The 27001-nt window shown below is 42.8% G+C and overlaps 1 protein-coding gene across 1 annotated transcript in view; it reads right to left on the bottom strand.

Moving 5' to 3' along the window:
* Pappa (pappalysin 1) overlaps positions 1 to 27001 on the bottom strand; it is a 226936-nt gene that overhangs the window by 82948 nt on the left and 116987 nt on the right. The window contains exon 10 of the mRNA XM_027949427.3: positions 6047 to 6240. Coding sequence (XP_027805228.2) covers positions 6047 to 6240 — 194 coding nt within the window. The remainder of the gene's footprint in view (positions 1 to 6046; positions 6241 to 27001) is intronic.

Here is a 27001-nt window from a genome sequence, read left to right as displayed (position 1 = left end):
TTCTTTTCTCTGAGACTCATCCTGAGCGAGGAGTAAGACTCTCAGGAGGGCTGCTATGAAATAAATGGGAAACTTTGTACTTAAACCACAAGAATAGGGTCTTACATAAGAGAGGTCGCCATCGATGTCACTGCTCTTCTTTCCATGAATCTATTATCATGTCTCTGTCTTAGAACCCCCCAAAAGCTCTCCATAGCCCTCCGGATGAAGTGTAAATTCCAAGCATCCATAGGATGCCGCTGAGCACCTCTCATGGCTCATCTCTCTTGTCTTTCACTTTATTTCTTACTGGCTTGTTTTGTTAGTTTGTTTGTTTTGATATGTCCATTCTTCTCTCTTTAATGTCCTCTTCTGATCCACTCCCTGTCCTGTCCACCAGCCTCTCCTCAGTGCCAGCTCTGCAGTCACTTCCATGGAAACACCCCCAGCCCTGCAGTGGGCTCCCCTGTCCCAGACCTTCCTACGCCTCATCGCACGTGCATGTGAAAAGACCTCTCTCCCAGGTGTCCTGAGGACGCAGTGGGTATCCCACCCCTCGCTCTGGAGACCAGAATGAAGAAGACACTGGTGAAGGGGCCCTGTTCTCCTGGCTCGGAGGCAATGGCCAAGAAGGGATGCAGACATCTTGTGAACTCTCTCACTGGCATTTCAGGATTTCCTGTGTGTGATGTGTGGCTTGTGAAAAAACCATAAATTGAGCAATGTTTCTTATCCAATCTACAATTATCCTGTTTGTGTTTTTTTTTTCTCCCATATTCCAACAATAATTAGGCATCCATTATAAAAATCTAAGAAATCTTTTTTATATGCAGGGGTTGGAGCTCAAAACACTTCTGTCTCTTCTATGTTTCCATACATTGTACGTGTTTTAGAAGACCCTCTGGAGAGAATGATGCTCAGCCTGAAGGAACATGTGCTGAAGACTGGGGATCTTGACAGCAGAGCAGAAAGAGCGGGGTAGTGTTGGGGGTGTTAGAGATGGGGTGCTCCCACCTCCTTTGTAATTCTGAATGGCACGCCACACAGGAAAAGACACAAAAGACATCAGCTCTTCCATCTATTCTCATGCATCGGCTACAATGCAGGCTTCAACTGCCTTGTCCTGTACCTGGGATCCTCTCTGGGACACAGTGGCCTACATCCTGCTTCCTGATTCTGGCCCTTCCAAGAGTAAGCCCCAAAGCAAGGCACTGTGCTCTCTGAGCCTTAGTTTCCTAATCTGTAATGTGACAACACTGACTCCTATTTCTATAGTAGCTTTAGATTCAAGGAATTTGGTGGAAACTTCAGAGAAACTTAGTAAATGCTTTTAAAAATATAATAATTAGTCTGATACCTTCTGAAAGTGGGCAAAATACTGACTCCCATCCTTGCTGGCTGAGTAAGCTGGTAGCATCATAGCAGTGTTTCTTTCCCAGGAAAACTCCCTCTGGGTCTCACCCCCTTGGGTCTTTGGCTGCTCTTTGTAGTTGGATGCACCCCTCTATTGAAATAGTAAGCTCTTTGAAGACAGCAAAAGGACCAGGACTTTCTTGATGTTTCTCCAAGTGCCTGCTACAATTTTGAGTATGCAACAAATGTTTGGTGATGCTGTTTAACCTCAGCAAAAGTGTTGGCTGAGCCTCTCTACTATGTGGGTCACTCTTGACCAGCTTGTGGGTGAACGTGTATAGGAGAACCTAGCATGAATGAGACAGGGAATTAATATCTATATTACTCAGTAGGTGCTAAAATCCAGCACTGGGTATTTTTCTCTGCATCCTTCATCTCCACCAGGCAGATATTTTCACCTTAATCTCCTACAGGCACATGTTACCCTTCCCATTTACCAGAGCAGGATACTGAGATTCCAGAGGAGTAACTTACTGTATGTTCCCAAGAAGGGACCAAAGTTATAAGAGCAAAGCCAGACTTGCAGGACTTCTACCTCACCTCATTGCTGCCCATGCTCTCTCCCTGACATTCCTTGAGGCAAGACTCAAATATATTTCTATATGATCAAATGAGTAAATGAATTAGTATATAAATCGCTATACCACAAGATATCTATGGTTTGCATTTCAGTGGAGGCACAAATTATTGTGGACACAACAAGGAATAGATAATAGCAACTCAAAGTAAGGCAGCAAAAGTATAGTTTGCTCACTATTGGGTTAATGGGATATAAAGTCAGAAAATCAATTACAAAGAAAGAAAAGGTCCCTGGGTCTCATCTGCCTTCTAATGCAGGAATTTTCTATAATATAGAATTCATAGTAACACCATAGACACATTTTCTTTAGTCTAGCCCTCACACTACTGCCCTGGAAATGGTTAGTCTAAGTCTTGCCTTCAAAGGATGAACCAAATAAATTGGTTGGTTGACTGAGCCTTGTACTCCCTAGGAGAGTAAATCCCAGACAGTCTCAGAATTTCCATGTCTTCCTTCCATCACTGCAAAGGAGAAAGGTGCCTGTTTGGAGAGGAGGAAGTAGAGTTTGGTAGAAAGGTCAGGGGCGACAGCAGAAGGAAACAATATCTATAGTGCACTTTGGCAGCCTTTGGTGCAAAGCATTAGAGAAATGTGACAGGTGGAGACAAAATAAGAACAAGACAAGATCTCTGCAAGCACTTAAACTAACCCATGTATCAGCTTCCCAGAAGAGAGATAACTTGATTCTTTCAGTTCATTTCCATTTTTGTTCCGTCTCAGGAACTTCTTGATTCCAGCTGGGCTGGGAAGGTACGTGGCCAAAATATCCAAAGAATGTCTCTTATTATAGGATGTTCAGCCCAATTTGCACAACCAGAAAGTTTTGATACTTCTGATAACGTTTGGACACGAGACTCGATGTTTGGACTCAGCTTTACTCTAACCAAATTTGGGAATCTTGTTTGAAGAGATTGGACAAGAGCAACTGGAAATCATTAGAAGTGGCAGGTTCACACAAAATCAAAACTGACGTCTTCATTAGTATTCTAAGCCATGTAACACAAGGAGTGTTGTGTGCTTACAAGGGTCACGAGAGCCGGCAGACTTATTCTTATAAGGCTGTACCTCTGGACAGAGTTCTCACCCCTGTGTCTTGCACAGTGGTAAGGTCAGAGCCTGGGTCTTACAGTCTTTGGTTCCCTTCCTAGGTCCTAGGAAGAGGTAGCCTCATACCTCTGATAAACATCTGTGTTTATTATTTTTACAGCATCAGAGAAAGATAGAGAGTTGGACACAATGGAGTATAAAGAAGAAGGGGACAGCTTTGGTCATTTCATCTTTCCCCAGGGAAAGGAGTGCCCAGGGGCCCATAGAACAGGTCACTGTGTCCTGGAGTGGGTACAGCCGCGATTCCAGCCCCTCGGGGGGGGGCCTCACAGTGATACCAGCATTGAGATCTGTCCTCCTCGCACGGCTGCTTTCCTAGGAATCCAGTTACTTTCAACTTTCAGATGTGCCCTCACGTTCCTGAGCTCCTGCTGTGTCTTCCACAAGCTCCTTCTAACTCTAGATTCTCCACGTCAGGCTGTGGGACTCCCTGGGGAGACCACTGGGCTACTCAGGTTCTCCAAGGTAGACACGAATTCTCACCTTGCAGAATGGAATGAGTGTCCAGCACAGGGGTTGGTGGCCTCAGTAACTACCAGCTCCTTCCCCCTAGCTTCCTCTATCTGCTCTAGTCACTCTCTGGACTCTAGCTCCTATGGGGGTCTATTCATGTATGAATTTGTGTGTGTGTGAGTGTGTGTGTGTGTGTGTGTTAGAGAGAAAGAGAGAGGAGAGTATCAGAAGAGGCAGAGGCACATGGTGTACTTTTCCATCTTAAGAGCAACTTCCAAGAGCCTCCCTGCCCCTCCCTCACACCATCAATGTCTTCACTGGAGGCCCTGACAGGGTGAAAATGAGGTACCAGTCTCCACTAATCACTGCACAAGGTAATGAAGGGCACAGTCTCCTGCCTCTCTGCTGTCAGAGGGAGCTGTTTCCATGTCAGGAATAGCCTTTAACCTGAATTAAGCAGGCTCTGGTTGTCTATGTGTGAACATGCGTGTGCACACATGTTAGCACATGCACCTGTGTGCATGATGGCGGGGGGAGGTGGGAATGATTCTAGGCACTAGCCTTCATATGAGGAACGTGGGAGACTTTTGTTCTACACCCTCCAGGCCGCCCTCGGCCTGGCCCTGCACCCAGCCTGCGCGCAGATCCCCTCCCTGACCCTGTATTCTCCAGTGAGCTGATCTCATTATGGCAAATTTAGTTACAGCTGAAGTCTCCTTGTAACAAAGATTATGTCCAAGCCCAGAGTAATGGAACCTAGTCGATTTCATTAAAATAAAATTGGTTACAATGAATAATTCAATAGGATGATTTTGTTTCCTCATCTCCTCTTTGTAGATCGAAGAGCTAGTATTTATAATGATTTTTTTTAAATTGGATTTTTGTTTAGGAAGAGATAATCACCCATAATTCCTGACAGCCCTCTCCATACAAGATTGGAATAATTGCCCCCATGAAGCCTCTTTTCAAATGCTAAGACTGGAAAATTCTCTCCTTTGCTCACATTAGTGGCAATAACCTTGGGTGGTTTTTAAACACAGCTGCTACCTTGACCCTGTTCAGATGAGGTTCTGAGTGTGTTGATGATTCTCTTGTTTGAGAGATTTTTTTTTTAAACATCTCTGGGAACTGGATGCTGGTATCGAATTTGGGATTCCCGTACATTCTGTGTGATGGAGAGGTGACACCCAGCATCTTCTTTCAGAATTGTTTGTTTGCATGTAGTAATAGACATTTCCTGATCATCTAGGCATATCCAGATCCCATGTTGAAGGTAAAAGGACAAAGATGAATGAAACTTGCATCTACTCTCAAAGAACTGAGAGCCTAATGGGGCAGCCAGGTGGACAAGTGAATGGGTGTGACCACTGAAGGGAGCTCACCAAGTGGAGAGGTGGAGAGGGGAACTCTGGCCTCTGTTCATTTACCAGGCTGGCGATATACACGAGAGGCATTAGGGAACACCAGATTCCTATTCTCACCACTCTCCATAAGACACCCAGAAATAAATGCAGATGAATAAATAAAAGAATCTAATAATGTCAACATAAGCTTTCATAAGACAAAAAAAAAAAAAAACAAAAAAACGCTCAAGTAAACGTGGAAACTAATAAATGAGGTGGTCTTATCTTGTACTAGTAATTCTTCTGTGGCACCCAGCAGGTTGTAATTCTCTTTATCTAGAAAGAAGACAGTCCTACCCCACTGAACCAGAGTCAAGGAAGCAAAATTTGAGAAGTACACCGGGGTTCATGGTTCATCTGTGAGAGCCAGAGGCACCCCGGCTCACAAATAGCCATTGGGCTGGGCAGTCAGAAGCACTGACTTGTGTCTCAGGGAAAAGGAAGTCTCGAAAGAAGGCAGGTGCTTGCTCAGCAGGATAATTGGAAAGGGAGCTCTGGGGACAGCACAGCCATCCCTAGAATCACACAAGCTCTGGTGGCCCCAAAACTCTTGCTCCTTCAACTAAGCTGCCAGTCCCCTGGGGGGGAACCATGGTACATAAATGGTGCATTATGGGACTGAAGAACGAGTGTGAGCTTCTTAGGATTGGGAAGGTCCTTGGAGATCATAAAGCTCTCTATTTTAAAGATGGGAAAAAATAGGGTCCAGAGAGATGGAGAGACTAGCCCAAAGCAACACAGCCAATTTACTGTAGAGTAATCACTGATTCAGGAGGAATACAATTTGGCACTCTCCACTAAACAGATAGACTCCTCAAAATGAATTTGTTCTTACCTTCACTGAATTTCCATGGTATATCCAATTATGAATTATAGTAGGGACATGGAAGGACAGTCATTATCCCTATTGTGTTGATATTTCCTCCCTTGGCCATTGCATTTCTAGTCCTTTACAAATGGTACTCAAAAGCTAGGGACATTACATTTGGCTAAAAATATGCCCAAGGGGCCAGACCAAGGACACTGCATTTGAAATGACCCACCTTGAGCGCCACTCAGAGCAGAGATTCAGAGCATCTGCAAGAAGTGGCACACGTGGTTGGGATCTTACCTGGGATGCTGCTGGCTGTCCGATGACAACCCAGCCTGGGCACTGTTGGTCCTGATGAGACACTGAAGCATTGGATGCCCACTGATCCAGGAACCCCTGAGGTGTGTAGACGCCACAGTCTTTAATGCTAGTCTTTTGTTCAAACTCTTCACATACACCGTCCCCATCATGGAAATAGCACCGGCTGGGTTCATCTGCAGGAGATGGACATAGAAGGGGAAAGAATAGATAAATATTCATTCTTTGTCCTCAGTTACCATCAGCAGTTAGGAGATTAGACCACCAAAACCATGTCATGGCAAGCCCATCACCCTGAGTCACAACAGAATATTCTCCAGCCTTAAGGGGGAAAAAAAGGAAATTCTGTTATATACAACAATGTGGCGAACATTGTTGTACATGAAATGAGTCAGTCACAGAAGCACACACTGCATGCTTCCACTTCTATGAGGGGTCTGAAGCAGCAAATCTCATAGAAGCAGAACGAAGAATGGGTATCGCCATGGTCTGGAGAGAGGGGAAGGGAGGAGCTGTTCATGAATAGGGAGCTTCCGTGAAGCAAGTTGAAAACGATCCAGCACCACGTTGGGCAGACAACAAACATTTATTTTACTCTACACTAAAGTATATTAAGAAAGCAGATTTCATGTTTTGTCATATGCACACCAAAAAGTTCACACTTCCGCCTTAATTACCCCCAAGTAAACCTCACAACCACCTCATGGGGAAGGTGTCATATTTTATGACTCTTTCAGTCTTTCTGATGAGGAAACGGAGCTCCTGTGGGGCTTTAATAACTTGCCCGAGGGTCACAGTGTGCACTAATGCCAGACCTAGGACTCCGAGTCAGGCATTCACTTTCCAAGTTCTGGGTGCATCATCTGATACCACAGGACTTCATAGTTGCAAATTGGCATTTATTTAACTCCAAAGAGGATTTCAGTTTTGCATAAAGAATGAACTGGCTTCCATCCCAGTACTGAAACTAAATTGCTCTGTTATGTTAGATGAGTCTCTTTCTTGCTCTGGACTCAGTCATCAAGGGAGAGGGGGTTAGAATACTGGAAACCAAGAGCCCTTTCTGTCTAATGCCTCTAAGGACTTGTCAGATACCTTTGGAGGTTCAGTTAAAGACCAAGAGAATTCTCAAGCTCCTGTGCAATTCTAACCACAGCAAGGTGTCGGCTTGGCATGGTTTAAAGTGGCCACTGGCTACAATACTTCTCACTTAGCTGCAAGGACAAGGATCACAGAAGCACAGAGCTAGCAGCAGGATGCCTTCTGAGCAGGTACGGACTATGCATGCTTCCTGGCATTTGAATATAGACTATTACAATGAAAAGCCTGGCTGTGAGCATCTGAAAGCGATCACCCAGGCACCTTTTAATAATTCTAATGTCAGCAAAGAAAAACACCCCTTCCTGGGTGGGGGTTATTTTGTAAAGATCTCGACCTCAACATGCTGCCATTAGTTTTACATGCTACCAGCTCCTCCAAAGGATTCTAAATGGGGGTCTCTACCCAGTACCGTAGGGTTGCCATACATTGACCGTGATGGCCGTGCTATTAAAGACCATCTTCAAGTGACTGGCACAGATCCTGAAAAAGCCGTATATCCCAGGCAAATCAAAATGTAAGGTCATCCAAAAAATATTGCTTGATCTGAGTCATCCTTCCCCCATTGACTCCAAAATAACCGAGTGGAGCTCTGGAAAGGGCACTGAATTAAAGGCTAGAAACCCAGGTTTGATTTCTGTTCCTTCCATTTGCTATGAAGCTCTGCCTAACCAGCTTTGCTTCTGGGTCTCTGGCTCCCCATGTATAATGTAGACATGATAGTCCCAGCCAGGGTAACCATAGAACTCACACAGGAAATGAACATAAATGTGTTTTGTTCATTCTAAATAATCATCAAGAGAAAAAATAATACTCTTCTTCTAAGGGGTTGATTTGTTCCTAAGTGAGTGAATTAAATCAACTTGTGAAATCAGTACTCTCTTGAAATATATTCAAACAACATTCTCCCAACTAGGAAGAGCTGGGGTCAAGGAGAAATAAGACTTGAATTTCTATGCTGCTGACTATCCGAAAAAGAAGTCACTGAATTCAGAGGCAGCAGAATGTTGAGCCCCTTCCAAGCTCCAAAATCCCTTGTTTATTTCTGCAAACAGTTTACATAGTGAAATACCATCAAAAGAGCCAGAATAAATCAATTCATTATAATACAATTATTTTAGCCTGGGTCTGAGCCAGATGAGGACTCTAGTGTCCAGTAGCGTGCCTGGCAGTACAAACATGGAAAGAACACAGGCGCAGCACTTCTCAGTAACCCCGACCTCTTGGTGACTGTGGCCAGCTCAGATACAACAAAATTTAGGGCCAATCCAAGAATGATCAGCCATAAATCCAGACTTTTCTCTCTAAAATCCAATAAAGGGGACTGCAAAGAGCAAAGGTTTTTGACGTTCAAATGCTACCTCTGTCACACATAAGTCGCGTAGCACTTAAAATAACCTCATCTCTCTGTGAACATCCCTTTCCTTATCAATGATAATAATAATGAGATGATAATGTTCATTTATGTTATTGTAGTGATTATGTGAGACAATATGCACAACGACAGCCCTCTTGCCTATTTTATCTAATGGAAAACTGAGAGCTACAGGAATTACAGCTCTGCTTCTTGACTAGAGGGAGCTGCTACCAGAGCTAAAAGTTGGAGTCTGTTTTTTCACACCTCAGAGAGAGACCTTCCCTACACACAGTCCCTATGGTGTTGGAAATATAACCTATGTAAGGATAAGATCTGGGGGTGCCTGATTCTTGGAACCACTTTTGTCCTCTCTGTAATAAAGGACAAATAGGGAGAGATTGTAATAAAATCATGTAAAATCTGTTCTTTCATATGACTTAAGTCCTTTCCTTAGCAGAGACCTCTCAGTGGCCAAAAGTGGTACCAGAGGTCAATTATCACGAAAGCTGATTTCTTCCTCATGATTTTGAATGCTACAATAAATCTGTCTGCTTGGAACTGGCAGAACCTGAGAACGACGGGAGGTACAGGTGCATAGGTAGGTAGATGTGCAGATGAATGATGGATGGAGAGGTAGACAGAGAAAGAATCAAAAGTGAAAAAAGAGGTAGCATTAAAAAGAGAAGGACAGAGGGGAGAGAGATGGGGGTGGCTGGTTTCTTCAATATTCTGCTGACAAAGCTATTCCATATCACTTTTAAAAAAAAAAATAACATCCTTGGACTCTGCTGTTCAGTTTCTCTTGCTACTAGTGTCCCGAGGGCCCTTCAGCTCCATCTGCCAGTCCTTCTCTGGAGAATTCTCTCTCCATTTTTACTCCCTCTGCCCCAAGCACTGAAGAGAACAGGGTAAGGAATGGAATACAAATGTGTGGCCCGGAAAAACAAAGACAGCAACAACCACACAATAAAACAAAACTGGTCTTCTTGTTTTCATTACGTCATTTTACTTGGTGCTCCTTGAATACTTTATGCTCAGAGCTGAGCAGGTTTCTGTCAAGAACGGGAAGTCAGTACCAAGGTCAACTAATCACCTTGCCTTCCATATAGTAGCTAGGTGGCATTCATAATAATATATTCCACTGGGAGAAGTACTGTGAAGACTGCACACATGTACATATAAAAATGTCTGGAAAACCTAACAGACTTTCAACAGATATTTGCTGAATGAATGAATGACTACACTTTGGCATTGCTGATTTACACCTTCCTGTGCAAACATAGTTTAGACTGTACCTTTTGGAAATGTGTCTTAAGACTGAAGGAGAATAATCTACCCATAGGAGCTGGCTTACAGTGGGCCTACATTGAGCAGTCTGATCTTTCCATCTTGCTCCATCTTCCCCTAGCTTGAGGAATTAAGTTCCTCATTTCAGAACAATCCCCTTATAGGTGGAGACACATTTAGAAATTTGCTCTACCACGCTAGGAAACTTGATGCGTGTGGGGTGGCATTAACCTTGTCTTTCCCACTTGGGTGTTCATATGCCAGAGACTCTTTTCCTGTTTTTGGAAGAAATGAGCTCAGCTGAAGAGCCGAAGGCAGATGGACTCTCTAAGTGGACACACACAGCTGATGCAACCCCTCATTGACTTAATTATCAATTTTCATCTGTCTGGAGCATCAAGATGAAATAATATGAATGAAATGGCATGCCTGCATTCCTGAGGCATATCTGAAGGCCACAATCTGAGATAGGCAGAGACTGTGACATCCATTGGAATGTTTGGAAAGCCACATCTAAAGGAAATGATACAAGTTAACCTTAAAGAATAAGCAAAGACCGAGGTTAGAGTTATAGTGAAGAGTTCTTATCCTTGAATCAGAAAACTTGGATTCAAGCTACTGACTTATCCTGATTTATTGGTTAATCTTGGACATGACATTTCACCTTCCCGTACCTCACTTTCTCCATCTATAAGTGGAAATAAGATTACATTTCAGACATCTTCATTAAGATGCTGAGTATTATCAAATAGTATCAGAGACCAAGAGATGTGAAAATGGAAATGGTCTCCAAGACACAAGTTCTACATTTTACAACAATAACACAGGGATGAGGTAGGAGGCAAAGGAGGCTTTCTTAATAAGAGATCCCCCTTTCATCTACCCAGGCATAGATCCTAAGGAGTCTTCAAGGATCAAAATGATCAAAGAGGGTGCATGGACTATTTTTTTGTATAAATGGAAAGACACAAGTAAGCAAGCAAAGAAGAAAACCAACAACAATCTAAAGAAAATAATATAATTGCTTATATACTGAAGTCATCTCAACACAATGGGGAGACTAATTAACTTAGATGAGAAACTTTGATAGTATACGGTATCCCCCAAATCCCTCAGATGAATGAATGGAAGAGCTCATACTGAAGGGCTCATACTCGGAGAAGAGAGGAGACAGTTAAATCACTCATGCCTTCCCGTCATCCTAGGTATGGATTTCACAGGGGATTTGCCTTCACAATGGCTCTCACCCGTTTTAGGAGCTGGACAAGAAATGGGCATAAGTTATAGGTCACTTATAAATTAATGTGAGCCAATGTGTTTGTCAAAGGCCCAAGATAATGAGCATTCTTTAGGATAGTGGTCAAGTTTAGGGTATTTTGGCTCCAAGTCTTCTGCCTAAAATAAAAAAGCTACCACGCTCCTTCTTTACATGTACTCCTTTGATAGATCCTGACTGCTTACTGTGGAAGATAATTTTTCCTTAGCTTGGCATAAGATTCTCCACAAACCATCCTCTTTCTGCAGTTTTCTAGACCAGCCACTCACTCCATTTCATTCCTCCACGTCCTCCTAAGGGTTGTCTTTCTCTTTGGAATGCATTTTCGGTTCTTCCCTCTGCTAACTTTCAATAGTTCCTTAGGCTCATGTCTATTTGGCAAGTCTTCTCTCTCCCTCACCCTCTTTCCCTGACTCCCACCCCCGTGGGGTTAAATGTCCTTCCTCTGTGTTTCCACAATTCCCGGATTTCTTCATCACAGCCTCTCCCCTGACTGTCTATGAACCAGTCTCCCCTAAAAGGCGAGGATCGTCTCTGGGAACAAAATCGTTGAGTCTTTCATACCAGTAATTCAAACTCAATGCAATGGTCAAGGAACGTTGGAGTGGATGAATGAAAAGTGAAAGCTAATAAATGCTTTATACGTTATTTCATTTATTATCCAGATTATGCATAGCCTAATATCATAATTGTTAATGTAATTACTGGCCATACCAGATCATTCTCCAAAATAGATTTTATCAAAATAGAGGAACCTTCTTAAGTGAAAGGAAATACTTTGCCTAAAAGGTTTACAAGTTTCATCACAAAATTTCTTCAAATCTTGAGGTTGCAGTTGTTCTAAAACAAACTCCCAAATCATTGCCATTTAAAGATTTCCATGATGCCCTTCTGAGATTAAGAGCCAAGTAATTCATTTACAGTCATTTTAGCAACGAATGAGCCACAGATAAGAGGTACCAAAGCTTCCTGGAGATTTTAAGAGCGAAAGCTGTTATCATCCACAGCTAAAATAGCTTTTAACCCTTAAAAGAGACCCCAAGAGGCTATTAATTCATTTAATAAATATTTACCAACCACCTTTTTGCTGTCTATGCACGTGTTGGGGATATAAGGATGAATTATGTTGGGCCTCTCCTCTATGAAGACAATCAATATGGCTTGGGAAAATGGGAGATGGTTTCTTGAGAAAATGGTTTAAGGGAAACTTCTTGGAGAACAGAAATAACTTGAGTATGTGGAGGGGAGAATATAAGTGGAGGTTAAGCTTTGACCAATATTTGATTAAGTTAGGAGTACAGTGGAAAGCTGATCTGAGGCCAGATTAAAGAAGGATTTTAGTACCATGTTAAGAAATTTGACTTATATCACTTAGCAATGGGAAACTTTGAAGTCCTCCCAATCCCAAGCTGGAGAATCATGTTGTAATCATGATTTTTTACACTTTCAGAGGCAATGAGGTACAAGACTTAATTTTGCTTAGTAGCTCTGCCATTTACTCTTTATTGAGTTGAAGCGAACTATTTAGAATTTCTAAGCCTGTATTTCCTTATCTGAATAATGTTTGAAGGATTAAATGCAGATTGATGCTCAAATCACTGAATGAAGTAGTTATATAATAATCAAAAAATATTTACAGAGTTGCTTCTGTGTGCAGGTACTATGACAAACTATAGTCATAGAGCAGTAAATAAGACATGCAGGAATTCTTCCTCCATGGAACTTATGGTATTAAACGTACATAAGTACTTGGTACCTAACAGATGGCCAATGTATGCTCTATGATGATAATATGGGAACTGAAAGATCTGAGAAAGAAATGATCTCATTTCACCGAGAGTAAGGCTGAGGTTCATAAGGTTGAAGTAATTAGCTGAATCTTTTAGAGAAAGTTTTCATTAGAGACAAGACTAGAAGGCTGGTTTTCAGACTTGTAATACAATTCCTTTTCTACTGCACCATTCTCATATTTTAGTATTTAATTCTGGGAACGAAATAGTTTGTTACCCTTAAGCAAGTTTCAATATTACTTTTGGGAGTCTCCAGTTTCACATTTCATAGTGTGTGTACTGGTATGAACTAAATAGTCTGAGAAATTATTGGAGTTACCAAGCTTCAAATCCTATGAGGAAAACAAATAAACTACCTGCAAACAGGGAGGTGAGAATTTTCAGTCACAGGAGATGGACTTGATTTAGGGATCAAGGAAAAAGCACATAATTTCAACGTACACTCCTCTAAAATAGGCTACCTTCCCAAGCATGGGCACATTCATAAATGTTTCTAAACTTCTTGTTCATAAACATGGATCAACTTTTGAGAAATTAGCATCTGTTTCTATTTTCAGCTGAGGGAATAGTGATTGGCATTAGGCTATTCTCTTTCAGTCCAATGATTACTATTTTTTTTTCTTTTTTTTTAAGACCAGGAAAAATATTATTTTTAAGTTCAGCTGTTTGTTTAGGGATGGGTCCAACTACATCAAGCTTCATGCCATTTAATAATTCATCCAAGCAACAACAAAAAGACCCCCCCCCCAAAAAAAACGCACAGTCTCTGTATTCAAATAATAACTTCTCAGAACAAGAAGAATCATAATACCTTAAGCCCCAGTGGTTTACAAAGTGGAAGACTGGGTGGAGGTTGGGGAGGGTTATCTTGGAGGATGCTTCCTCTGGCATAGAAGCATCTCAACTTCACATTGCCATTCTGTCAAAGGCTTCCTGTCTAACCCATAGCACTGCCTACATTTCACTCTATTCAAAGCAGGGTTTGTTCTTCACATCTTAAACCAGATCAGCCTACCCAGAGAACAAGAGGCAGGGTGGTAAGGGCTCCTAAAGAACCATGAATTTGCTAACAAGCTTCACTTCTCGATTAGGTCTACTGAATCTGACAAGTTTAAGTTGGTTTCTGGTTCCTTCACAGGTTGCTCAAACTCCAACAGGGGGAAGACATTCCTGCCTGTATTTCACTGTGGCAGCCAGACATCATCTAACAGACTAAAAGCATGGGGAAACAACAGAGATCCCTGTCTCACAGGCTCACTCTACCTCAGCACCTAGACCCATCATAGACAGCACCCATCACATAGTGGAGTCTTCTCCTTCACCTAGTCAGCCCCTATGATACTGTTAGAACTGACTTAGGTCTTCCCAACTTCAAACCCTTCTAAAACAGCAGCCTATGAGTGGTTAATCAAAAATGTAAGTTTTATGTTTGAAATACTTGCCTTCTACATGAGTGTGTGTGTGTGTGTGCATGTGTGTGTTTGTGTGTGTAAATAGTATTGGGTATTAAATCCAGGGCCTGGCACGTGCTAGGTAAGGACTGTACCACTGAGCTACACTCCCAGCCCTTTTTAGTTTATGTTGGAACAGAGTCTCAATAAGTTGCCCAATAAGTTGCTGGCTTTGAACTTGGGATCCGCCTGCCTCAGGCTCCCAGGTAGCTGGGATTACAACTGAGCACTACTACATCCTGTTACAAAATATAAATGTCTCCACCTTGCTTTCAAGTCCTTTCAAAATCTAGCTCCTGTCTATGCTTGGTTCCAACCTCATACCTACCCTCAAATGAACAGAGTTCTTCTACAGTACTCTCACCTCAGGGGATCTGCCCTTGTTTCCTTATCCTGAAAGGCTGGTCTCCATCTTCCAGACTTCTGTCATTAACTCTAATTCTAGCATCTTCCCTCAATGACACCTCACCTACTACTCTACTGCATCTTTCTTGACCAGCACAAACTAACAACTTCTATTCCCTGCATCATTATGCGCTCCTTCCAAACCAGCAAAGCAGAATACTATCTAAAATTTTTAAAATTTAAAAAGCGATGTTTGAAAAGTTCAAGGTTTTTAAATTAAAAAAGGCAAACCTCCTTTCATTCCCCATCTCCTTAATACGATTTCTCCTACCTTCCATTTCTTTTGGATTAATAGTAAAATTTTATTAAGAGTTACCAATGTAACTTATATAATTTGTTGTTATATAATAATAACTTATATAATTTGTTTGTTATATAATTTGTTGTCTACAATTTATTCTTCATTTCTCTTCAATCTAGCTTCTATATTCATGACTCCATCGAAACCAGTCTTGCTAAAGTCACCATTGACCTCAGTGTTGCTAGAACTAGTCATAACATCCTTGGACTGCCTTGGAACTCACAAAGATCTTGAAATGTACTTGCTCGGTCTCTCAGATTCCATAACACGATACCATTCTTGTCCCTTCTAGAACCTTCCATATACATTCACTTTATGTCTTGTACTTCTCTAACTTTATGCTAAATGTAATAATAATAATAATAATAAGTGTTATGTGTTTATTATTGTTCCCTGCACACTTATAAGACTACATAGAAAAATATTTCAAACTGCACACCTTTTCCTTTAGGATCAATAAAACTCCCAGGACATAATATGTGATTTATATTTAAGAATAAGTGATTATCTATACTCATGTATCCCAAGCTATTTCTAGACTTACTCCAGTGTTCTTTTGCTTATATTCCTAATTCTTAGTATAGTGTCAATCTTATATAAGATACTCACTAAATGATAAAAAAGTTCTTTTGGAGTTTCAGGGTCTCCTCTATAGATTTTATTAAAGATGTCTCAAATCTGATTTGAATCTATTTTAGAAGATTATACCATATAAAGACTTTTATGAAGATATTAATTAGAATGAGGACATAGCACAAATCCCAATACACATTAAGGATAAAAATTTAATTCCATATCAACTACCCCATAATATTTTTTCTGGTGTGACATTGTGTTTTACCATCTGTCCCAAATATTATTTTGTTTTCTATCTTAATGAAATTTGCAATGAAATAGTTAGACAGAAAAGGGGGTTTATAGTAAACTGAAATTTAATGAAGAGATTTGACAGCTGATGAATTAGAACTGGAAGATGCAGTTTCATCACCTTGAATTTAGTATATTTAGTTGAATTGTCTGAGACGATTGTAAGCAAAGACAGCAACACTAATAAATGACAACATATAAATCAGATCAGAATATTCAAGCCCTAAATGATTTTCAGCTGGGTGTCTTTTCGGTTTCAATGATATCACACAAAGTGGGAGAGGGGGTGGAATTCATACCCGTATGAGTCACACAGTGGCTATGGATCACATAGGCATGCTAAGCACAAACCAGAGAAAGTATTCCCTAGGACCCAAAGACGTTTCCAAGCATGAGCAGGAATTGACAATGTGAAATTTTGCTTGGAGAATATAAGCCAATAAGTGGGGAAAATAATCCCAAATATTGATGTTCTGAAAGTAAGCAAAACTGGCCCAAGAAAGAGTGATAAGAGAGAATGTACTATAAATGAAGTGTCCATGGACTGAATCTGCTGTCACCTTCATCCAGAAGAGAAGGAAGAGTGGGAGGGAGGGAGGAAAAAGAGAGAGGGGAAGGTGGAGAGCACCTCCACCTCCCAGGCTGGTGAGGAACAGGAGTCAGAGGAGCTGGATGGAGCCTGTGACTCTGGGCAGGTCATCGTCCTCTCTGGGCTGCAGTTTCCCCTTTTCTAGGTGAGCTAAATGGAGGAGCTTTGTGGGCCTCTCCAATTCTGTCATTCTTCAATGTATTTGGCTCTTGATTCCCCCCCCCACACACACACACACCTTTAATCATTAAGCCAGCTTTTCAGTCTGAAAATGGGGAAACATGATTAACCAAGTGAAGACTGAGAAGCTTGTGGGTGGCAAATCCATTCTGGAAGATACGGAAGGGAACTGTAATGAAAACCAGACAAAATCAGGGACCATAAATCAAAATGCGAACCTTAACTGTCACTAACTCCCTCTCTGGTAAGTTACTAACTCACTCTTTTTGCCTATTAAGAAAATAATATTACTTTTCTTACCCATTTTGGAGAACAATTGTGATGATCTGGGAAAATAATACTGTGGAAAAACACTTAACACTGTCAAAAACTATATACAGGATTGTTTCTCATTTTATTTTTGCAGATAGGAGCAAAAACTCACCTCCCAAATCATCAAATAAGTTTTCCAAACCACTGTTGAAGCTTCACCTCAAACATTACCTGTTCAATGAGGGCTTTTCTGACCACACTATCAAAACACACTTCCCACCTCCACTCTTGTCTCTTTCTACACCACCAGTATACTGTATTCCCTTCAAAGCATTATCTTGCTTCTTTGAATGTTTACTTGACCATTCAATACTTCTAATACAGAATATCACTTCTATGAGAGCAGAACATAGGCTGTTTTGTGCACTGCTACATTGATATTCTAGTACATGGAAGACAATTGGCAAATATTTTCAGCACTGCAAGTCTCTAGAAATCATCTAGTCCACATTCTGCCTTTTGCAGATGTGGCCACTGAGATTTGAAAAGGTTAAGTAACTCACTATATGAAGCCCAATTAATTGTTGGAGACTGAGGGTGCTGACTGGCTGATGAAGGCTCATTAGACAAACACTGGGAATGTGCAAGGTGAAACAGAAAGTGGTCTATGAGCAATGTATGTATGTGAGCATAAAGAAATATAATGCATGCAAATGAAAGTCAGCCTACACACATATATGTGTGTCTATTCTTCAGTCCAGTCAAACATGCAACCCATCATTCTCCCTTGTAATAATGAAAGCAGAAGGGAGGGAGGAAGGGATGAGAAAATTGGTCTTAAATTTTAGGAGTCAACATGGAACTTTTGAAAAGACAAATCAAATCATTGCCCTTTTTGATCAGAGATGATAAGGGTCATCATGACTCTTCATGTTCAAAAAATCTTCCAAGGAACAGTGGTTACTCCGAGGTCAGTTTCCACCAATTGGAGGAGGTGTTTGCCCAAACAAAACCTGAGATTGCAGACTGCGTTACAGGCTATAGATTCTGTAACAGGGGTCAGAGAAGTCCTCTCTGGTCCTAGATGAGGAGCTCATTGTGGGTCACTGAGGGCTAGGATATGGGACCTTGGACAGACACCATCCACTAAAAATGCTCATAGAGCTATGGAGATGTTTAACCTGAAGAGAAGGCAAGGATAGAGTTGAAACTCTTCCATCAAATTCAGTTGGTCCGAAAATATAATTGGTGGTTTCACAAGATACGGAGAAACTCATTTAACCTCTTCTAACAGAGACTTAAAGACCATTGACAAGGTGTAATCTTGCTCTGCCTCTTTTGTAGTCTTTTCTCTTCTTCTCTGAGGCATCCAGTCTAAGATCCAGGCAGCCTGAAATTTTAGATGCTCCCTGAGCCTAACATGTACCCTCCTACCTCCCGGTCTTGCATCTTTCCTCCAAATTCCTAGGTGTTTTTCCTATGACCAGTCACCATTCTTTCTCTATTCATAGATTAACCAGGCATTCCTAAACCTCGCTGGCATTCCACCCCCAGAGAAGCTAGTTACCCTTCCTATGTCTTTCTATAACATCATCCTTATTTCCAGTTATAATTTCATGTAGTATATTTTCTAAATGAATAACTGGTTGACTTGCTACAAGGTAGGCACTGTATTAAATGTTTCAAATACATACTATAACCCTAGAAAAGCCCTGGATATTTGGTGCTATCATTATTCCCATTTTACACAGAAGGGAACTGAGGTTTGAAGAGGTTACATTGTTACATTGTTCACCAGTGGCACAATCAAGAATAAAATCCAGACTAGCTTGATTCCAAAGACTCCACTTCTCTGCCACTCATGTTGCCCGAGTCCTTCCTTTTGTAAGAATGTGGATACGGAGGAAGATCTAAGAAGATGGGCTGACTGGATTCTCTCTTGGAGATACCTTGCATTTTGCCCTCTTTGGGGGCTCAAGGCTCATGGAACTACAGTCACATCTGGGTTCCCTACTAGTTTGCTGGATGACCAGCACTCTTCTGCACTGAGTTCCAATTCCCTTTTTAGCAAAATGGTGAAATAGGGTCGATCTTCCAAGATGTTACAAACATAGAATGAGAAAACAGAAAGCACCTAGCCCCAAACCTAGCCTTTAAAAGAAAATATCTGAAAAGATCAGGGACCTCCCTTTCCCTAAAGGAAATAATCCATCTCTGCCACCCTGTGCCACAGTTAAACTGCTTGGGCTTAATAACTTATGTTTTAGTTACATGTTTTTAATTTTTTTAAGTGGAATCCGAGTTTTTGTTGGCAAGTGATTGAACATGCTGGGCCCAGCCTGCGGCCCACAGTCCATTAGGGAATTTACGAGGCGAGATGGGGACCTTCAGCTCAAGTACTCCCTTCAGACACAGTACTTACAAAGCCATCAATTTCCTTAACAAAGAGCATTGGCTTAAATGCCCCTTAAAGCAGTGTTATTTACACAGTTATCCACTTCCTTTTGAATTCTCTGCCTGGGGGGGCACGCCTGCAGTTCCTCCTTGCTACTAGTTAATTAGGTTTCCTCCCCAAAAGGAAGCCGACCTCCAAAGTGCTTCAGTATTAAAAAGCAGCTCAATTTGGGGTTATCCGAGTCCTGTGGGGTAATCCAAATAACCGCCCAGATCACTGATTCTACCCGCTCCTTCTTCTAAAGTCCTAAGATGTTTTGGACCACTGTCAGGAGAGAGAAGAACTGATACCTTTTGAGCCAGAATGTTCTTTACATGAAGGTGAAATGAGGGTCAGAAGGGGCATTCACCGCACACGCGGATATGGTACTTTTCAGCTCTGAGACACAGCCATGTAGTAACACTGCCTCTGTATGAATGAAGAAACCCTAAAGTAGCTTCTGCATCCTCTGTGGTAGAATTAGGATCTGGACACAAGCAACCCAGCTCTGGCATCATCATCACCCTGAGAGAGCCACCCAAACCAGTGTCCTGCCCGAGAGGACAACCAGGTGGCAAGTTTCAATTCCAACCAAGGTTTGTCTGAATCTCAAGACAAACTCACAACACTTCACTGCCTGGAAAATAAAACTGTCTTACAGAAATGTATTTACTGAACCACAAATTAAGTAAGGCTGGTCTTAGCACACCAGGACTCAGGTTCTAGTGGGAGGGGGGTATGTAGTTATGCACAGTGTTATGCTCTGAGGTACTAAATGCTGTGGGAGCACAGAGGAGGGAACCTTCCCACCTACCTACAACCCCACCCTCCAGCTTAATCATTTTACCCTGATTTGAGGTTTCCCCTTAGGAGGTAGCCCCTGGCCTGTGTCTCTCAGAGGAGCAGTGGGTGGTAGGGCACATTTGAGTCAGGGAGACTCAGAGCAAATGAAAGGATTCTAGAAATAAGGTAGGAGGCATAAACTGCAAGAAGATGTTGGAGCAAAAATTGTGAATGACTGATCAGAGCATGCAGACCCAGAAGGCCATAGTAAAGAATTCAGATTTAAATCAAAGACTTTCAAATGGAGAGTGACAAATGGTGTTTCCCTTTACTAATTTGTTCTCACTCTATAGGAGGATAGATCAGAGCAAGGAAAGATGGAGGAACCATGAACCTTTTAGACCCTTTGCAATAGTCTAGGCAAACACTGAAAGGGGTCTCAGGCAGATCCACAACAGTAGAGACAGAAATCAAAAAAGACTGACTTTGGGGAAAAGGTAAGTTTTCAAAGTGAAATTGGAAGCATGGTCATTGTTTGGATGTGGGAAATAACAGAGAGGGAGCAGTTGTGGCTGTTTCCTGCAACTCTGGTTTAAATGCTTGGTTGGCTGTGGCACCACTAGTGGAGACAGAGAAAACTAGCTGCCCCAGGGCTCAGGAGCAAGATGGTAAGTTTCTAGGTGTATTGAATGTGAGTGTGTACAGGGCATCCAGGTAGAGCAACAAGCACAAGTTGGTAGGCCAGAGAAAGGCTCAGGCAGAGGACAGAGGTAAATCTGAACCTCCAGTTTTGAATGTCGGGCACTGGGAGAGAACATAGCATGAGAAGTCACCCATTATGGGACTCTGGAGAGTGCTGATAGATAAAGAAGGAGGTCTATGCAGGGGTGATCAGAGACATTAGGAAAACCGGAAGAGGATAGCACTTCAGCGATACCAGGGTTTCTATGTTTCTAAAGAGAGCCAAATAAGTCCAGCTAAAATATACTTTAATTAGTTTATTTAATCATACTATTTAATAGAATTCCCTTGAATGACGATTCTCAAATTTCTGTTTGATTTCTTCCAGGAACAGGGGAATCTCTACTTGTAGGAACTAGATTATTAATTTCAATGACCATTACAATTAATATTTATCAATCTCTTTTCCAAGGACAAGAACTCTTCCAAGCATTGCAAACATGGTATGCTCAGTGTGTAGCATAGACCTGACATGTAAAGGGCCCTCTATAAATAAGGCATGAATAAACACACTGAATAAATTCCTAAGTGAATGAAAGAACAGTAACTCCATGAGGGAAGGGAGATTGCTCTAGTTTTTTCAGATGGAAAGATATTCTGGGGCAAAATCTTGAGCAGAAGAGAGGCCCCTGTGCTTCCGGCTTGGGTCTACTGGCTTTTCCTTCCACCCTATCCATTTAGAAGTTCTCTTGGCAAAAGGTAGAAAGACAAATGGAAAAGCCGAGGGATTTCAGACGCGCTCTCAGCCCTTTCTTTGGTAATGAGGCTGAACCCAGAGTTATGCGCGTGGTTTGGACTCCTGAGCCGAGGGACCAGCTCCAGCCAGGGCCTTCACGGCCCTGCCAAGGGTGGTTGATCGTTTAATTTAAACTTACGGATAATTCGGGCAGTGTTTCTGACTGGTGTTGAAAGCTGAAATCACTCTGATTTCTTTTCGGGTCAGTTTGCCAAGAGTACTTCGTTGGCCCTCCAAGAGCGTCCCACTCAAGGAGGTTGATCATGTAAAACACTGCTCATAGCATGTCATGCTTCTGCCCAGAAACCACGACCAGAGCACCAGAGCTGTCCCCCACCCCTGCCCCAAGGCCTCCTGTGACTTCCTGCAGTAGCCTTCTTTAGGACTAGTCCACTTGCTGTCCCCTTCCAAGAACCTGCCTTGTGGTGGACTTTCCTGAGGCAGAGTAGAGTTCCTAGTCCTATCCGAGTCCAGCTGTCCAGGAGTTTTCCACAGATTCACCAACCACCCCTCACCCCCAGCAGGGACTATCCACAGCTCCTTGGGGCCTCCCACACCAATTCCATCATATTTTCAATGACTATCCACGTCGGGAGCCTTCTTCTGTTCTTTCCTATATGGTGCAGAGCTTTGTATGCAGCAGGTGCTTAATACAGACAAATATTTGTGTAACATATATTTCCAGCTCTTTGCAGGACCACTGTGGCTGCTGCCTGTAGGACAGAGAAGGCAGTCATGGGTGGGCTTCAGAGCACAGCAGCAAGACACCACCAGCCTGGGGGATTTTATCTTTCTGTCCAGCAAATTAAAATGGAAAATCCTGTCCCTTAATAATCATTATAATTTCAGATTTGCTTTATGTTAATTTTCTTGGTCCTCAATCCTTATCAGCCAAGAGACTGGTAGGTATTCAGTTTCTCCCTCTGTTAAGCATTTAATGATCTGTAAACAAACACTCCCCATAGCGTTTCTTAAAGAGACCCAGGGATCCTTTTGTTCTGTGAAGATTTCTTTGGTTTCTTGCATTGTTTCCCTTCCTCCTTATCTTTTCCCTGTTTGGTCCTTCAGCTCTTGAGAGTACACTTTTATTAGATGACCCTAATGATGGCGACTAGTGTAATTAGTAGTTAAGCCTGAGGGCTTAGGAACCAGACTTCCAGAGTGAGAATCCCTTACTGGGAAATGGGAACCTTGGGTGGATTCCCATCTTTGTGCCTTGATTTCCTCATCAAGAAAGCCTGGGTAATGTTAACATTACCTGGTAGGATCCATGTGATCAATCAGAGTTAATAAAGAAAATCATTGGATTAATTAAATTAACTCAATCTAATTAATAACCAGCTATTTGCAGCATTACTGTTGCCTGGGATGACAAGGTGGAAAGGGGTAGGGATGATGCATGCGTCCTACTGATTCTGAAGGTCTGGTATTTTGAAGGAGAGCACCTGGCTACTCTAGCTTAGCAGCTGGGCAGATCTGGGTTAGATCTCAACTCCACCATTTCATAATCACCAGCTCCAAACAAGCCCCTTCATCTCCCTGAGCCTGTTTCTCCTTGTGTAAAATAGGAATAAGGACCCCACCTTCCCATGTCCTTGTGAGAGTCAGAAGAGAGAGTTAAGTGGCATGCTTGGCAGCCAGCCTGGCACTTGGGATGGATCCCAGCTCAATAAATATATATATATTTTTTAATGGAGGCCACTCTGCCAAAGTCTGGGGGCTCCACTGTGGCTTCTGGGAAGTGCTGATCTTCATACCTGGCCTTCATGTACCTAGATCCACAGGCAAAACTAGGGTCCCAGGGGCTGCCTGAGTTTTTGGAAGGTAAGTTGCCTGGACTCTTGTGGCCACTGTGTCCAGCCTCAGTGTCATATGCTTCAGTGTATCAGATGATGGCTGGTTTGAGGTGGGTACTGGGGACAGGAATGGGGTGACATTGTTTTTCTTCAGGGACAAAGGACACATGTGAAAATGGAAATGTAGAGAGTCAATAAAATCATAGCCTTGCTAGTATCAACACAGGAGTGAGATGGCAAAGTGATAGCTTCACGTCCCTACTTTCCTTCCCTTTCATCCACCTTAATCTGGCTACTGGGCTGTTCACACACCTTCTACACCAATAGGTAGCACCTTTTGTGTACAGGGCCAGATAGTGACTATTTGGGTTTTGAGGGCCATACAAGGTCTCTGTTGTAAGGACACAACCCTTCGTTGTAGTGGCAAAATGTTAATAATAGAGCACGGTGGTGTTTCAATAAAACTTTATCTGCCAAAACAAGAGGCAGAGTGATCTTGGCCATGGGCAATAGACTGCTGACCCTTGGTCTGTGCAAGTATTCACAAGCCTGCTGTATACAGAGCAGGGTGCAGGGTGTAGAGGTCACACGTACAAGTCACCCTGCCCTTCTGCTCTGCAGTCAGGAGCAGCCTCACCACAGTCCTCAAGGGTCTGCAGGACTGGAGCCTGCCAGGCAGTAGCCTCAGCTCCCCTCCTTCACTGTTGACCCTCTTCAAATGCTCTTCCCTGCCTAGAGGACTAAACAGTCTGAGCATCTTGTAATCCCTGCTCTCCATCTCCAGAATGTGTCTACTTCCTATTCAGTCCTCTAGTCTCGTGGAAGTGTCTTCAAGGAGGCTTTCTGGACACCTGAGGTAAAGGAGGCCCTTAATTTACACAATTTCAGGAATCTCCACTGATACCTGGCATTGTCACCAACGACATTTAAATCATTGCTGGTGTCATTTTCCTGACTTCCTGGCCTTCCTTGTTCACTTCTGCTTCCCTTGACATTAGCACAGAGCCTGCCACACAGTGGGCACGATGCCTGTGAATAGACTGAACGAATGACCACCCAGCTGCCAGCGTGCGCCATCTTGGGCCTGGGTCTGCCTGCACTTGTTAGAGCAAGCGGCCGACTTTCTGTGCAGTCTCACACAGTGAGGTTTTTCACACAATCCTGACTGCCCATCCATCATTTTATTTTAAGCACATTACTTCCCTGTCCAAAAAAGAAAAGGAGGATACAATTAGGTCTATATCCCTCACTTGCTTAATATTTCAATCTCCTCCAGGGAGTTCCCTTCAAGTGGAGATCACAGCTCATGAATATTAAATGTCTCTTCCAGCCCAATGGGGTGGACTCCAAGAAAGAACAGAGAGCCAGGAGTTGGGAAAAGCCCCAGACACCCAGCCCTGCAGCCTTCCCTCTCCCAGCCTACCTCATCCCAACTACTCAAATGCACATCCCAGTACATGTATGTGCAGATGGATTCCTGGCCACTTTACATGCCATAAAGAAGTCCTTGTTTTAGGCTCCCCAGATTCACCTGCTTTGGACTCTGGCTGCCTTTCAAAGGCACACATCAAAGTTGGTCTCACATTCAAACAAGCTCCAAGTGGGTTCTCTGAGTCAAGTCAGAGCCTTCCTCAGAGTCAGGAAGCTGACCTGGGCTGAGGGTTAGATAGAATTCCTCCCTGCTGGCCTCAGAGGCCCTCCTGTTTCTTTTCATTCCAACCCTGCCTCTCTGTGGGGTAGGCCTCCCGGGTTTGCAAAGGAGGTGGTAAGCCTTGGGCTGAGGCAGGATGGCAAGCTGGATACTAAGTGGTGCTGACTTAGGATGTTTGAATGCATCCCTCAGACCTCCCTGTGGAGGACCTGAGATCTTTGGTCCTGCGGGCAAGTCAGCCTTCCGCCCCATCGCCTCCTTTTCCTGCTCTTTTGTTCCTCCAATGACCCTCTTTGACCTTCTGGGTGAAAGGAATTCCTTTCTCCTCCCCAGCCCCTCATTTCTTTAAAAATGCACAGTTTTAAAACAATTACAATCTGGGATCTAAATTCTAGAAATTAAAGTCTAAAGGGCCCTGGGAGCTCATAATCACTTTGTAGTGGGGGGTGAGGGGGGACTCAGAAGAGGACACCCAGTCACTGTGCAAAAGGTGCCACAGTAATTTAGCAGCAGAATCCAGTCCAGGACTATTTCGCCACAGATGGATGAGCTGCTCTGCATCACTCACGATTGAGGTGAAGAGCGAGGAAGGTAATAAGAAGCCCACTAACTACCGTGTGCTGCACTAAATACTTTAGAGAAAAGAATAATCAGAATTATAGGTGTTATAATTATATAAGTTCATTTTCCAAAAGAGACAACTCAGACCTAGAGAAGGTATGAAAGAGGCCCAAGGTGACCCAGGCAGTCACTGCAAACAAAGACTTTGGAACTCGGCTCCTATAATGCTAACACATTGCACAACAATGGAATGAAGTGCCAAATCATCCTATGCTGAGAAATAATGCAGATACTGCCCTTGGAGGGCGATCAGTTAAAATTACCGTCCAAGACACAGAATGATCCTGCCCCAAGGGCAGGGCTCTGTGCAGTGAAACATTTGTAGGATGATAACAGCTGAAAACTTTTGTTTTCACAACTCATGAAAAAGACACAAGAAGGACATATGGGTTCATGTTGTTTCCTGTTGTGACTCAGTGGCACCAAACGGAAATAGTAGAAAAAGAAACATTGTCCTGCTTCTTCCAGAGTTTGCCTGGGTCTTGGACACTGTGTTTAAAGCAGATGGATTAGGCTGGAAGCTTCCTTCTCTGACCACCTGGAGATGAGACTTTAGGCAAGTCACTTAACTCTCAGTGCCTCCGTTTCCCTATCCCCCAAATGGATAGAATTCTGATTGTATAGAGTGGCTGGGAGGATGAGTGAAGGTATGTTTTTTAAAGGATCTCTAGGCACGAAGGCAGAACAATTGGGTGCTCAGCAGATGGAATCACTTCATGGTGAAGTGAGTCTAGACTCTGCCTAGGTACCCCAAATTCCACCACTATTTCTAGCCATGTGGCCCTAGGCCAGTTACTTAATCTCTCTGAACCACAGTTTTGTTTGTCCTCTACCAAACTGGGATAACAACCATCAATTATTTCGCAAGCTTGCTGAGAGGATGAATTCAACTTCTGCAGGAATAATATTAATATCAAGGATAACAGAGCAGTAGCACCCAATATAGGTACTGGGGTTCGCTGTTCCAAATGCTGTAGGTAAATGCACTCTTTTGTTTGCACTTCTGGCCATAGAACCCAGGCCTTGCACATGCTAGACAACTTCTCCACCACTGAGCTACACTCCCAGCCTGATCAACTCATGTGATCCTCACAAAAATACTCTAAAAAGTAGAAACTATTACTGATGAGACAACTGAGGCGTGGATTAAGAGTATGTGAAGCAAGTTTTTCACCCCCAATCCATGGTCTTAACCACCTTGTCCCAAGTCACACGCCTGCCAGTGGGGAGCTTGCCACCCAAACAGGCTGGGACACTGTCACCTCTAGGGCCACCCCCCCAACACACACACACTGCTCACGTTTCTCTCTCTTTTCTTTTAC

Source organism: Marmota flaviventris, chromosome 13, assembly GCF_047511675.1.
Source record: "Marmota flaviventris isolate mMarFla1 chromosome 13, mMarFla1.hap1, whole genome shotgun sequence".
NCBI lineage: Eukaryota > Metazoa > Chordata > Mammalia > Rodentia > Sciuridae > Marmota > Marmota flaviventris.
This window is presented reverse-complemented; position numbering and strand designations above follow the sequence as displayed.